This window comes from Salvelinus fontinalis, chromosome 33 (assembly GCF_029448725.1).
Source record: "Salvelinus fontinalis isolate EN_2023a chromosome 33, ASM2944872v1, whole genome shotgun sequence".
NCBI lineage: Eukaryota > Metazoa > Chordata > Actinopteri > Salmoniformes > Salmonidae > Salvelinus > Salvelinus fontinalis.
In genome coordinates, this window is record NC_074697.1 from 24,102,781 (window position 1) to 24,118,894 (window position 16,114).

The window sequence follows — 16,114 nt, forward strand, 5'->3', positions numbered from 1 at the left end:
TATATATATATATATATATATAAATATATATATATATATATATAAATATATATATATATATATATATATATATATATATATATAAATAAATAAACTTAGCAAAAAAAGAAACGCCCCTTTTTCAGGACCCTGTCTTTCAAAGATAATTCGTAAAAATCCAAATAACTTCACAGATCTTCATTGTAAAGGGTTTAAACACTGTTTTACATGCTTGTTCAATGAACCGTAAACAATTCATGAACATGCACCTGTGGAACGGTCGTTAAGACACTAACAGCTTACAGACGGTAGGCAATTAAGGTCACAGTTATGATAACTTAGGACACTAAAGAGGCCTTTCTACTGACTCTGAAAAACACCAAAATAAAAACACCAAAAGAAAGCTCATCTGCGTGAAGATGCCTTAGGCATGCTGCAAGGAGGCATGAGGACTGCAGATGTGGCCAGGGCAATAAGTTGCAATGTCCGTACTGTGCAATTCGTTCCAGTCATTGGCAGCAGAGAACTGGAAGGAAAGGCGGCCAATTAGGAGATGGCTTTGGGGGTGACCAGTGAAATATACCTGCTGGAGCGCATGCTACGGGTGGGTGCTGCTTTGGTGACCAGTGAGCTGAGATAAGGCGGGGCTTTACCTAGCAAAGACTTATAGATGACCTGGAGCCAGTTTGTTTGGCGACAAATATGAAGCGAGGGTCAGCCAACGAGAGCATACATGTCGCAGTGGTGGGTAGTATATGGGGCTTTGGTGACAAAACGGATGGCACTGTGATAAACTACTTCCAATTTGCCAATTTGCTGAGTAGAGTGTTGGAGGCTATTTTGTAAATGACATCGCCAAAGTTGAGGATCGGTAGGATAGTCAGCTTTACGAGGGCCTGTTTAGCAGCATGAGAGAAGGATGCTTTGTTGCGAAAAAGGAAGCCGATTCTAGATTTAACTTTGGATTGGAGATGCTTAATGTGAGTCTGGAAGGAGAGTTTACAGTCTAACCAGACACCTAGGTATTTGTAGTTGTCCACATGTTCTAAGTCAGAACCGTCCAGAGTAGTGATGCTAGACGGCCGGGCAGTTGCGGGCAGCGATTGGTTGAAGAGCATGCATTTAGTTTTGCTTGCATTTAAGAGCAGTTGGAGGCCATGGAAGGAGTGTTGTATGGCATTGAAGCTCGTCTGGAGGTTTGTTAACACAGTGTCCAAAGAAGGGCCAGAAGTATAGAGAATGGCAGAAGTATAGAGAATGGTGTCATCTGCCTAGAGGTGGATCAGAGAATCACCAGCAGCAAGAGCGACATCATTGATATATACAGAGAAAAGAGTCGGCCCGAAAATTGAACCCTGTGTTACCCCCATAGAGACTTGACACACTGAACTCTGTCTGAGAAGTAGTTGGTGAACCAGGCGAGGCAGTCATTAGAGAAACCAACGCTGTTGAGTCTGCCGATAAGAATGCGGTGTTTGACAGAGTCGAAAGCCTTGGCCAGGTCGATGAAGACGGCTGCACAGTATTGTCTTTTATTAATGGCGGTTATGATGTCGTTTAGGACCTTGAGCGTGGCTGAGGTGCACCCATGACCAGCTCTGAAACCAGATTGCATAGCGGAGAAGGTGCGGTGGGATTCTAAATGGTCTGTGATCTGTTTGTTGACTTGGCTTTCGGAGACCTTAGAAAGGCAGGGTAGGATAGATATAGGTCTGTAACAGTTTGGGTCTAGAGAGTCTCCCCCTTTGAAGAGGGGGATGACCGCGGCAGCTTTCCAATCTTTGGGAATCTCAGACGATACGAAAAAGAGGTTGAACAGGCTAGTAATAGGTTTTGCAATAATTGCGGCGGATCATTTTAGAAAGAGAGGGTCCAGATTGTCTAGCCCAGCTGATTTGTAGGGGTCCAGATTTTGCAGCTCTTTTAGAACATCAGCTATCTGGATTTGGGTGAAGGAGAAGCGGGGGGGCTTGGGCAAGTTGTTGTGGGGGGTGCAGAGCTGTTGACCGGGGTAGCCAGGTGGAAAGCATGGCCTGCCGTAGAAAAATGCTTATTGAAATTCTCGATTATCGTGGATTTATCACATGGTGATAGTGTTTCCTAGCCTCAGAGCAGTGGGCAGCTGGGAGGAGGTGCTCTTATTCTCCATGGACTTTACAGTGTGACAGAACTTTATGGAGTTTGTGCTACAGGATGCAATTTTCTGCTTGAAAAAGCTAGCCTTAGCTTTCCTAACTGACTGTGTATACTGGTTCCTGACTTCCCTGAAAAGTTGCATATCACGGGGGCTATTTGATGCTAATGCAGTACGCCACAGGCTGTTTTTGTGCTGGTCAAGGGCAGTCAGGTCTGGTTACTACAGAGTTTGTGTGTCTAAACTTTTGACTGGTACTGTACATACACATAATCATTTATCTTTGTTCTATAGTAATTTTTTAAGAACAAAGTCTTAAAGTGCCCAGAGAAAATTTAACGACGGCTGTAGTCACCAATTAAGACTTTACAAAAATGGTTGAAGTAGATTGTTTGTTCACTACTCAGGTTCATTATTATACTGTATGTGAATGTGTGTTACTGCGTTCGTGTTTTCGTGTGTGATCTTGTGTGTGTGTGTCTGTGTGTGTGTGCATAATATGCATATGTTTGTCTTTTACAACTAATTTCTTTGTTTCCAGGAGAGCACTGTGCTTCGAGGTCGATGGAGGCCTGTACTGCTGTGTCAGATGACGCCATGTTCAGAGACAAACTCAAACACATGGGCAAATGTAAGGCATTCTCTACCAGCAGGCCACTCAATACACATTATTACCATCCCCTGTCTCTCTCTGGCAATGGCCAGTTAACGAATTCAATCACTAGAACAGCATACTTATGCAAACCCCCCCGATACGGTTGTCTTCTCTCCCACCTAGCAACAAGAAAGAAGCTGTTTGAAATCGCCAGATCATTCTCTGACAAGACAAAGAGAAGAAAGTTAAAAAGAAGAACGCTCCTGAAGCACCAGTCGTATCCTTCATTGCCAGTCGATACTAATTTCCAATCAGAAACATTGGATGGGTTCTGTTTTTGCAGTGATGGCTTTTTATAGAACTCAATGTTCAAGTACCACATACTGTATAATACAGATGCATATGTATCAATATCCTGGCCTTTAGGTGTTTCCCTTGACCATATCCCCTCTAAGACTGGGCACAGCCAACTCCACAGCCAACCTCCTGGAAGATGTGGAGGGAAGCCCAGAAGAGGGTCAGCCCAGAAGATCAGACACTCAGGAAGACGATGTGCCACACAAGGAGCCTTTGTCATGGTGAAAACCTGTCTCCTTCCCTGTTGGAAATTGTATCACTTTACTCTGTGTAACTACTATAACCGCTTTAATCAAACATTATTGTTGACTTACATCCTTTGTTTATAGATAGGCCTTTTGGCTGTAATCTGACAAACATGTCACCTCCATTTCAGATTCTCCAAGGCTGTACCACATCAGGGTTTCCATGGTGACAGCAGAATGACCCATGGCTGGTGGCCACGCAATACTTTGGCTCCTCCCTCCTCTAACACAGATCAGCCAATCCCAGGCCCAGAAGTGACCTGGGACCACCCCCCTCGCTCAGGAGGAGAGGAAGCAGACTGCTACCACCTATCCTTAACTCTGACTGTTCATAACCGCATTGGATAACCCTTATAATCTCTGTATTATAACTCTTCATTAATATATGACTTCATATGTAAAGGGCAGATGCATTAGTCTTTTGACAGTTCTTTTTTGTCGTTGTATCAGCTCCCTTTAATCCCCATTGCAGAATGCTTGTCAGCCTTGCTGGTGATGATCTTAACATATGGACTCATCTAGTGTTACCAGTCTAATATCTTTGATATGGCTGGGGTAGGTCACTCTAGAGCCAAAGTGTGCACAAGCACCTCTGAAATGTCCCATAATAAACCATGTTCACTCCCAGTACCCATGTGTTGCTATGCCCATTTGGTCACAGTTTTAAACAGACAGTAACCAGTGATGATGTGGCTTGTGTTTAAACAACACCTCAACTAGAATCACAGCCTAATCCAAGTTCAATCCCATGTTTCCTGAAAGTTCAGGACACAGAAACAACTTGTAAACAGAGACTCTCATATTACAGTTGACTCCCCCTTGTAAATCTGGATTTGCCTCGGAGCAATTTGACAGGAGATGATATCATCAGAGACCTGTGTGTGTCAGTCAAGGGGTTGTTAAGTTGCCCTGCTCAAATGTCAACAAACCCTTCTGTTGCACCCTCCTATATCAAAGAGGCATTCAAACCTGCCAAAAGGGTCACTTGTTCCAAGCGGGTCATATTTCATCCCATATTGTTATGTCAATGTGTAACTAAATGCCAAGTGTAACCTTTAATCCCATTTCAGGAACTCTGACAAACTTCTTAAGATTTCATACGAACTGAAATATCCCTCAAGCTAACTGACTGCCATATCTCACTATTCTCATGTCTTTTTCAATACAGCATTTATATACTAACCCTATCTCGTTGAGAGTAAGGAGGGGTGCATATTGCTGAACTCGTGTTATTGATGAGTACACAATAATATAACTAGTAGAAATATTTGATAAACAAATATGCCAGTGATCTGTGCACATTGTTGATAAACATGTGTTTTGTTATGTGGTGTAATGGGAAGTGTTGGGTATGGAGAGAGCAAAGCAGAACGTGATATGGATGATGCCTCTGTGAGGTGAGGACTGGCATTGATCTTGATTAGATGCTGTTGGGTATATCGGTAGAAAAGAGGAGAAGGCTGATGATGACCCAGCGCTGTGATATGAGTTTCAACAGACAGTCGAGCTAGATTTAAAGTCAACCCTTTGAGCCACTATCTGATTCGTAAGGTTTCACATTGATCCGTCACTTTCCCAACTATTGGAAATGATTACTGTCTTATTCTGAAGCCTTCTCGCCGAAGGGTGCTCTTTGCTCACGATCGTTAAAAAGGAAGGGACAGACTGGTGTAGGAAACTCTCTCCACCATGCTTCTAAAAATTCTGTTTTAAAATTGATGCATAAAAGTGAGCAAACCAAGTGCACACTTTAGGGAGAGGGTGGGGAATTGGAACACCAATTCATTCACTCTACCTTCTTAAATGGATTTACATGTAAATGTTTTGCTACCTCTCAATCTAGATGGCTCCATGATTGAAACGTATGTTTTTACTATTGAAATTTAAGATGATTCAAATCAAATCACCCATTTACAGTTTTTCCTTGATTTAGGAATGAGACATGTTTTAACCCCTTCTCTGTCAGGATGTTGACAGAAGACCTCATTGGTGAAAGGTCATGTGTTGTATATAAGGAGAAAGGTATGTTTGTTGAATATACGGAGAAAGTTTTGTATGTACAAGTATTGATTGTGTGAAGGGAGGCTGAAATCGACCCTTTCAGTGTTCTTTTTGAAGTCTTGATGTTATGGATTGGGTTTGGAATTATGCCCCTTTGACAATTTCTGTCTGTTGTCATTTTCTTGTTTGTTAGTTTTGCTCTCAGCATTTTTCTCATATAGGTCTTCACAAACTCTCTAAACATGTTTGCCAATAAAATGTGTTTATTGTCCTTGCCATAATGAAAAAGATTTGCCATAATGTCACCCACTCCTTTATACTGTTATTGAGCGGCAGATAGGGGGCGCCATTATCCAGTTTACTCAAACTGCCATCAGATTATCCAGACTTCATTGTTACTGTCATGCTATTCACATCAGTGGAGGATGCTGAGGGGAGGATGGCTCATAATAATGGCTGGAATGGAGCGATTGGAATGGCATCAAACACATAGAAACCATGTGTTGGATACCATTAAACTGATTGCGCTCCAGCCATTACCACAAGCCCGTCCTCCCCAATTAAGGTGCCACCAAACTCCTGTGATCCACATTCATATCCATAGAGGTATTTCAAATGGGTTTTTGTAATATATACTACCGTTCAAAAGTTTGGAGTGACTTAGAAATGTCCTTGTTTTTCAATTTTTTTGTCCATTTTAAAATAACATCAAATTGATCAGAAATACAGTGTAGACATTGTTAATGTTGTAAATGACTATTGTAGCTGGAAACAGCTGATTTTTATGGAAAACTCTACATAGGTGTACAGAGGCCCATTATCAGCAACTGTCACTCCTGTGTTCCAATGGCACATTGTGTTAGCTAATTCAAGTTGATCATTTTCAAAGGCTAATTGATCATTAGAAAACCCTTTTTCCAATTATGTTAGCACAGCTGAAAACTGTTGTTCTGATTAAAGAAGCAATAAAACTGGCCTTCTTTAGACTAGTTGAGTATCTGGAGCGTCAGCATTTGTGGGTTCGATTACAGACTCAAAATTCCCAGAAACAAAATAATTTTCTTCTGAAACTTGTCAGTCTATTCTTGTTCTGAGAAATGAAGGCTATTCCATGCGAGAAATTGCCAAGTAGCTGAATATCTCGTACAGTGCTGTGTACTACTCCCTTCACAGAACAGTGCAAACTGTCTCTAACCAGATTAGAAAGAGTGGGAGGCCCTGGTGCACAACTGAGCAAGAGGACAAGTACATTAGTGTCTAGTTTGAGGAACAGATGCATTATTTTCAGTCCTCAACTGGCAGCTTCATTAAATAGTACCCGCAAAACACCAGTCTCAATGTCAACAGTGAAGAGGCGACTCTGGGATGCTGGCCTTCTAGGCAGAGTTCCTCTGTCCAGTGTCTGTGTTCTTTTGCCCATCTTAATCTTTTATTTTTATTGGCCAGTCTGAGATATGGCTTTTTCTTTGCAACTCTGCCTAGAAGGCCAGCCAGTTGAGGACTTTTGAGGCACCTGTTTCTCAAACTAGACACTAATGTACTTGTCCTCTTGCTCAGTTGTGCACCGGGGCCTCCCACTCTTTCTATTCTGGTTAGAGCCAGTTTGTACTGTTCTGTGAAGGGAGTAGTACACAGTGTTGTACAAGATTTTCAGTTTCTTAGCAATTTCTCACATGGAATAGCCTTCATTTCTCAGAACAAGAACAGCCCAACAAGTTTCAGAAGAAAGTGCTTTGTTTCTGGCCATTTTGAGCCTGTAATCGAACCCACAAATGCTGATGGTCCAGATACTCAACTAGTCTAAAGAAGGCCAGTTTTATTGCTTCTTTAATCAGAACAACAGTTTTCAGCTGTACTAAAAAAATAGCTTTTCTTTCAAAAGCAAGGACATTTATAAGTGACACCAAACTTTTGAACGGTAGTGAGATATATAGCTCTTACTGTACCTGACTGTTTCAAATGTCACCCCATGATACTGGAGTGCTTTCATTTATTTCTGTATTAGACATTCTAACTCATATCTGCAGTAGCTGAGAGAGCATCATTGATAAGATGCAGGTTACGTTTGTTTACAAATGCCTGTGACAGTTCACCCACTGACCAGTCAGCAGGTATATGTCTGTCTATTACAGCATTACATGATATCAGTAAGTCACCAAGTGCTTGCACTCCATATTGCTTAGGTTTGTTCTTTTTGGAAAAGAGAGAAGTGAAAATGTTTTTTGTATCTTCAGTTCCAGGCTTTTGACTGACATCTGAACATGAGTGCAGTTTTGTTATTGCACTGTCGAGGGCAACACTCGTCTGCATGGTTTTGTGACGTGATTTCAAAATGGCTTGATGTTTGATGACTGCTCATAGAAACTTGTAGATACGTTATCCTCTCAGGGAAGCTCCCCTCTTCTTTTTACTGTTCTTCCATTTCCAATTTGTGCGACTTGGTAAAAGCACAGTTAAGAATATGAAAAGGTATATTTAGGCTGGTAGTTTATTTCTTTAGAAGCTTCAAATATCATGTTGGTGGCCAGACATGATTTCAAATGCATACTGGACCGGTCTGTGCGATAGACCAAAAAGCTGCATATAGGCCTAGTTGTTGTACGGAAAAGAGCATACTCAAAATAATTTCAAACTTTAACGTTTTAACCTTTTCTGACCAATAGACATGCAGCATCACAAATGCTTGGTTAATTATTTTTTTGTTGAGATGTTTTAAGTACAGATTATTTTATTGTACTGTATGTGTGCCAGAAAGGGTGATATGCTTCATTATGAATGTACATGAATAGAGATGAGGCCAGTAATAGCAGACAACATGCTTGTTTACAATGCACTCATGAGCCTGCAATCTTCTATGGCTCATAACCCTATCATAAGAATGTATATCATATTTACTTTGAAGAACTACCACCACAGGCCTGATGGTTTTTTGTTTCGTATGGAACTCGGTGCGATCTGTGTGGCCTGTCCATAAACAACCCCTATAGCCTCTAACCTCCAGGCATTTTTGTAGATCTGTTTCTGGACAGGACTGTAGCTAATCCCACCAGTCAATGTAGGTCAAACATACGAAAAGCGTTGCTCATTATCAAAACTGATGTACATTTCAAGAACTTCAGAATTTGTATGATTCAACATGTTTGTTTGTTTGTCATATTTTGGAAGGCCAAGGTCAGAAGCCAGTTTCTACCCACAACATATGTTTAAGGTTCTTTACGTGATTGTTGTACTCAAGATTGATTTCTGGATCAGATTTTTCTTACACTTTAAGAAAGTTTCTTATAGCTATTGAAATAATCAAATTGTGTTGTACCCTGTCTGATGTGATTGTGTGACATTTGTAAAGATTTATTAACCGATTCTGCTCATTAAAGTTGTTTATCGATCCATTAGACAAGATTGTCACAACTGACCAGTGAAAATGACTTATCGCTCAACATCAGGTTCCTGATAAGGCCATCTCTTTGAAGAGAGAGAAAGACCTAGGACTTTCGTGAGCGAGATTTGAAGTGAAATGTTTCTAGCTAAGACCAAACATTTTGGGAATGGATACTCAATCAAATTTTATTTGTCACATGCGCAGAATACAATCGGTGTAGACCTTACCGAGAAATACTTACAAGCCCTTAACCAACACTACAGTTTTAATAAAATTAGAGTTAAGAAAATATTTACAAAGTAAACTGAAGTTAAAAAAAATACTCCATAATGCCAAAGATTTATTTTTTTGCAAATGTCAAAAAAAAAAAAAAAAGATCTCACATTTACATAAGTATTCAGACCCTTTACTCAGTACTTTGTTGAAGCACCTTTGGCAGCGATTACAGCCTTGAGTCTTCTTGGGTATGACGCTCCTCTTAAACTCTGTCAGATTGGATGTGGAGCGTTGCTGCACAGCTGTTTTCAGGTCTCCAGAGATGTTTGATTGGTTTCAAGTTCCGGCTCTGGCTGGGCCACTCAAGGACTTTCAGAGACTTGTCCCGAAGAAACTCCTTTTATTTTTTATTTAACTAGGCAAGTCAGTTAAGAACAAGTTCTTATTTTGTAGGTAGGGATAAAGTGACTATGCATAGATAATAAATAATGCAAATACTCCAGGTTGCCATTTGATCAATTGTTCTGCATTCTAAAGGCTTGGGGGTAGAAGCTGTTAAGGAGCCTTTTGGACCTAGACTCCGGTACTGCTTGCTGTGTGGTAGCAGAGACAACAGTCTATGACTTGGGTGGCTGGAGTCTGACAATTTTTTGGGCCTTTCTCTGACACCGCCTAGTATGGAAGTCCTGGATGGCAGGAAGCTTGGCCCCAGTGATGTACTGGGCCATACGCACTACCCTCTGTAGCGCCTTACAGTCGAATGCCGAGTAGTTGCCATACCATGCGGTGATACAACCGGTCAGGATGCTCTCAATGGTGCAGTTGTATAACCCATGCCAAATCTTTTCAGTCTCCTGAGGGGGAATAGAGTTGTCGTGCCCTCTTCAGGACTGTCTTGGTGTGTTTGGACCATGATTGTTTGTTGGTGATGTGGACACCAAGGAGCGTGAAGCTCTCAAACCGCTCCACTACAGCCCCATCGATGTAAAAAGGAGGGTGTTCAGCCCTCCTTTTCCTGTAGTCCACGATCACCGTTTGCACACTCCTTGTTATATTCAGAAAGGAATTTTAGATTCAGTATAAACAATCGTTGTTTTAGTGACATTCTTGTTTTATGAATGGTAAAGGTCACATGTGACCATTGACACGTGTGTCATGTCATGATGTCCCATTCCAAGGTCTACGGAGGGTGCTCTAGCAAACAAACAGCAGAGACCTGAGAACACCATCCAACCTGGAACTAAGGGAGTAGTGTTTGGTCTGATGCTATTTTGAAAGCCAAGAAGAAAATGTTTATTTACATTTTTTAATAATAAAGTACATCACAATGATATATTTTACTTTATGGGGACTGAATGTTTCAAGATGGCGTAGCATCTCATTCCAAGATGTCGTAGCAGTCGGACGTGTATTTGTCTTTGTCTTATCCCGTGTAAATATTTTTTTTTTGTATATATTTTAATCTCACTTTCTATCTACGAACTAAATATACTTTCCTGCAACCCGCCTCACCCAATGTGGTACGGATCTGCTATTTTTATTCCTTATAACTGGAACATCCATCAGGAGCTAGCCAGCTAACTAGCTACTAGCTATCAGTCTTTGTTAGCCACTACTAGCGGTCTTCATCTTTAGCTCGGACACCAGCCAGCTTTAGATCGGACAATACCTGCCAGTCTTCACTGCAAGCTCTGAACCATTACACCGGATCATCGCAGCTAGCTAGCTAGAATAGAGTGCCTACTGTTAGCTAATGCCTCTGTCCCGAAGCAAGCACCAGTTAGCCTTGAGCTAGCCTTGAGATAGCTGGTATATGGGCCTAACTTCTTGTGCTACAATAGCTCTTTTGCCAATTGGCCTGGACCCTTTATTGTCGACACGGAGCCCCGCCAATCCATCGCGACTGGTCTGCCGACGTAAACGTCCGATGTGGTTTCATCAGGCTTTTTGTTGCGATGTCGCTTAAGAACCATCCGTAAGCCCCGGCCCTCTAGCTTTCTGAACGCCGTTGTCTCCCGCTCGCCTAGCGTAGTAGGGACTACTGAACGGCACCCTGACTTAGCTATTGCTGCTCATTGGAACCTACGATCACTCGACTACACAGCGGATGTCTGCTGGACTATTCACTAACACGGTACCTCTTTTTGTTTATCTGTCGGCCCCAGCCTCGAACTCAGGTCCTGTGCGTACCTAACTGACCCTCTCTGCCCATTCATCGCCATTTACCCGTTGTTGTCTAAGCTCTCCCGATCAACACCCGTGATTGCTTTATGCCTCTCTCTAATGTCAATATGTCTTGTCTACTGCTGTCTCGGTTAGTACTTATTGTTTTATTTCACTGTAGAGCCATCAGTCTCGCTCAACATGCCTTAGATAGCTCTTTTGTCCCACCCCCCACACATGCGGAGACCTCACCTGGCTTAAATGGTTCCTCCAGAGATGCAATCTCTCTCATCGTCACTCAACGCCTAGGTTTACCTCCACTGTACACACATCCTACCATACCCTTGTCTGTACATTATGCCCTGAATCTATTCTACCATGCCCAGAAATCTGCTCCTTTTATTCTCTGTTCCCAGTGCACTAGACAACCAGTTCTTATAGCCTTTAGCTGTACCCGTATCCTACTCCTTCTCTGTTCCCCTGGTGATGTAGAGGTAAACCCAAGCCCTGTAGCCCCCAGTACCACACCTATTCCCCAGGCGCTCTCATTTGTTGACTTCTGTAACTGTAAAAGCCTTGGTTTAATGCATGTTAACATCAGAAACCTCCTCCCTAAGTTTGTTTGTTTTATTCACTGCTTTAGCACACTCTGCCAACCCTGATGTCCTAGCCGTGTCTGAATCCTGGCTTAGGAAGGCCACGGAAAATTCAGAAATGTCCATCCCCAACTACAACATTTTGCGTCAAGATAGAACTGCCAAAGGGGGCGGAGTTGCAATCTACTGCAGAGATGGCCTGCAGAGTTCTGTCATACTATCCAGGTCTGTGCCCAAACAGTTCGAGCTTCTACTTTTAAAAACCCACCTTTCCAGAGATAAGTCTCTCACTGTTGCCGCTTGTTATAGACCCTCCTCAGCCCCCAGCTGTGCCCTGGACTCCATATGTGAATTGATTTCCCCCCATCTATCTTCAGAGTTCGTACTGTTAGGTGACCTAAACTGGGATATGCTTAACACCCCGGCCTCCCTACAATCTAAGCTAGATGCCCTCAATACCACACAAATCGTCACTTCACGTCACTTCCTCTTGAATTTGCAGACGTGTTGCTGTGCGTTTTGTTGCTGTGCGTTTTGTTGCCAACTTTACTTTACTAGCTGACAACTTTACGTTTTTTTTTTTTTTTTCTCTCTCTTTTTAATTACCGTTTATATTTTTAGTTTTTCCATGGCAAATTTTTTCCCTCATTCAACTTTTTCACTCCGGACGTTTTATCTGGACATGGTTCGTCAGCACCTTCAACAGCCGAAGCTAAGTAGTAACATTAACATTATGTCTTCTAATTGCAGTCGCTGTACTCATAATATACAGGAGAACGATCGCCTTATGGTGAGGATAGCTGTGCTGCAAGCCCAGCTTCAGACGCAATCGTTAGGCAAGGGTAATTTCAGTGTAGGAAAGGAAGAAACAGCGTCTGTGCCACCAGTAAGTACAGATACTACCGTTAGTATAAACCCCCCGCACAGTCCCCGCAGCCGGACAACTTTCTCATGGCTTCTGGAGGGAAATGCTGTAGGAATGCTCAACTGGTGTCGCTCATTCAGCCGACAGAAACTTTCAACCGGTTTTCCCCATTATGTAGCGAGTCGGCGTCTGAGGCTGAGTCTTCTCTTGTCTCTACTCCTCCCGCTACGGGGTCTGAGACGCCGAAGGCTCCAACCATTAGCTCTGACAAATTGAAAACCCTAGTCATTGGCGACTCCATTACCCGCAGTATTAGACTTAAAACGAATCACCCAGCGATCGATCATACACTGTTTACCAGGGGGCAGGGCTACCAACGTTAAGGCTAATCTAAAGATGGTGCTGGCTAAAGCTAAATCTGGCGAGTGTAGAGAGTATAGAGATATTGTTATCCACGTCGGCACCAACGATGTTAGGATGAAACAGTCAGAGGTCACCAAGTGCAACATAGCTTCAGCGTGTAAATCAGCTAGAAAGATGTGTCGGCATCGAGTAATTGTCTCTGGCCCCCTCCCAGTTAGGGGGAGTGACGAGCTCTACAGCAGAGTCTCACAACTCAATCGCTGGTTGAAAACTGTTTTCTGCCCCTCCCAAAAGATAGAATTTGTAGATAATTGGCCCTCTTTCTGGGACTCACCCACAAACAGGACCAAGCCTGACCTGCTGAGGAGTGACGGACTCCATCCTAGCTGGAGGGGTGCTCTCATCTTATCTACTAACATAGATGGGGCTCTAACTCCCCTAGCTCCACAATGAAATAGGGTGCAGGCCAGGCAGCAGGCTGTTAGCCAACCTGCCAGCTTAGTGGAGTCTGCCAATAGCACAGTCAGTGTAGTCAGCTCAGCCATCCCCATTGAGACTGTGTCTGTGCCTCGACCTAGGTTGGGCAAAACTAAACATGGCGGTGTTCGCCTTAGCAATCTCACTAGGATAAAGACCTCCTCCATTCCTGCCATTATTGAAAGAGATCGTGATACCTCACATCTCAAAATAGGGTTACTTAATGTTAGATCCCTCACTTCAAAGGCAGTCATAGTCAATGAACTAATCACTGATCATAATCTTGATGTGATTGGCCTGACTGAAACATGGCTTAAGCCCGATGAATTTACTGTGTTAAATGAGGCCTCACCTCCTGGTTACACTAGTGACCATATCCCCCGTGCATCCCGCAAAGGTGGAGGTGTTGCTAACATTTACGATAGCAAATTTCAATTTACAAAAAAAAAAATGACGTTTTCGTCTTTTGAGCTTCTAGTCATGAAATCTATGCAGCCTACTCAATCACTTTTTATAGCTACTGTTTACAGGCCTCCTGGGCCATATACAGCGTTCCTCTCTGAGTTCCCTGAATTCCTATCGGACCTTGTAGTCATAGCAGATATTCTAATTTTTGGTGATTTTAATATTCATATGGAGAAGTCCACAGACCCACTCCAAAAGTCTTTCGGGAGCCATCATCGACTCAGTGGGTTTTGTCCAACATGTCTCTGGACCTACTCACTGCCACAGTCATACTCTGGACCTAGTTTTGTCCCATGGAATAAATGTTGTAGATCTTAATGTTTTTCCACATAATCCTGGACTATCGGACCACCATTTTATTATGTTTGCAATCGCAACAAATAATCTGCTCAGACCCCAACCAAGGACCATCAAAAGTCGTGCTATAAATTCTCAGACAACACAACAATTCCTTGATGCCCTTCCAGACTCCTTCTGCCTACCCAAGGACATCAGAGGACAAAAATCAGTTAACCACTTAACTGAGGAACTCAATTTAACCTTGCGCAATACCCTAGATGCAGTTGCACCCCTAAAAACTAAAAACATTTGTCATAAGAAACTAGCTCCCTGGTATACAGAAAATACCCGAGCTTTGAAGCAAGCTTCCAGAAAATTGGAACGGAAATGGCGCCACACCAAACTGGAAGTCTTCCGACTAGCTTGGAAAGACAGTACCGTGCAGTACCGAAGAGCCCTCACTGCTGCTCGATCATCCTACTTTTCCAACTTAATCGAGGAAAATAAGAACAATCCAAAATTTATTTTTGATACTGTTGCAAAGCTAACTAAAAAGCAGCATTCCCCAAGAGAGGATGGCTTTCACTTCAGCAGTAATAAATTCATGAACTTCTTTGAGGAAAAGATCATGACCATTAGAAAGCAAATTACGGACTCCTCTTTGAATCTGCGTATTCCTCCAGGGCTTAGCTGTCCTGGATCTGCACAGCTCTACCAAGGCCTGGGATCGTGAGAGACACTTAAGTGTTTTAGTACTATATCTCTTGACACAATGATAAAAATAATCATGGCCTCTAAACCTTCAAGCTGCATACTGGATCCTATTCCTACTAAACTACTGAAAGAGCTGCTTCCTGTGCTTGGCCCTCCTATGTTGAACATAATAAACAGCTCTCTATCCACCGGATGTGTACCAAACTCACTAAAAGTGGCAGTAATAAAGCCTCTCTTGAGAAAGCCAAACCTTGACCCGGAAAATATAAAAAACTATCGGCCTATATCGGATCTTCCATTCCTCTCAAAAAAAAATTAAAAAGCTGTTGCGCAGCAACTCACTGCCTTCCTGAAGACAAACAATGTATACGAAATGCTTCAGTCTGGTTTTAGACCCCATCATAGCACTGAGACTGCACTTGTGAAGGTGGTAAATTACCTTTTAATGGCGTCAGACCGAGGCTCTGCATCTGTCCTCGTGCTACTAGACCTTAGTGCTGCCTTTGATACCATCGATCACCACATTCTTTTGAAGAGACTGGAAACCCAAATTGGTCTACACGGACAAGTTCTGGCCTGGTTTAGATCTTACCAGTCGGAAAGATATCAGTTTGTCTCTGTGAATGGTTTGTCCTCTGACAAATCAACTGTACATTTCGGTGTTCCTCAAGGTTCCGTTTTAGGACCACTATTGTTTTCACTATATATTTTACCTCTTGGGGATGTTATTCGAAAACATAATGTTAACTTTCACTGCTATGCGGATGACACACAGCTGTACATTTCAATGAAACATGGTGAAGCCCCAAAATTGCCCTCGCTAGAAGCCTGTGTTTCAGACATAAGGAAGTGGATGGCTGAAAACTTTCTACTTTTAAACTCGGACAAAACAGAGATGCTTGTTCTAGGTCCCAAGAAACAAAGAGATCTTCTGTTAAATCTGACAATTCATCTTGATGGTTGTAAAGTCGTCTCAAATAAAACTGTGAAGGACCTCGGCGTTACTCTTGACCCTGATCTCTCTTTTGACGAACATATCAAGACTGTTTCAAGGACAGCTTTTTTCCATCTACGTAACATTGCAAAAATCAGAAATTTTCTGTCCAAAAATTATGCAGAAAAATTAATACATGCATTTGTTACTTCTAGGTTAGACTACTGCAATGCTCTACTTTCCGGCTACCCGGATAAAGCACTAAATAAACTTCAGTTAGTGCTAAATACGGCTGCTAGAATCCTGACTAGAACCAAGAAATTTGATCATATTACTCCAGTGCTAGCTTCCC

The 16,114-nt window shown here is 42.4% G+C and overlaps 1 protein-coding gene across 2 annotated transcripts in view; it reads left to right on the top strand.

Moving 5' to 3' along the window:
- Positions 1 to 8,708, top strand: part of LOC129831858 (CUE domain-containing protein 1-like) — a 58,464-nt gene extending 49,756 nt beyond the window's left edge. For both annotated transcript variants that reach the window (XM_055895371.1, XM_055895372.1), the window contains exons 7-10: positions 2,655 to 2,744; positions 2,892 to 2,985; positions 3,164 to 3,286; positions 3,442 to 8,708. In XM_055895371.1, coding sequence (XP_055751346.1) covers positions 2,655 to 2,744; positions 2,892 to 2,985; positions 3,164 to 3,286; position 3,442 — 308 coding nt within the window. In that variant the 3' untranslated portion in view covers positions 3,443 to 8,708. The remainder of the gene's footprint in view (positions 1 to 2,654; positions 2,745 to 2,891; positions 2,986 to 3,163; positions 3,287 to 3,441) is intronic.
- Positions 8,709 to 16,114: the final 7,406 nt, after the last annotated feature.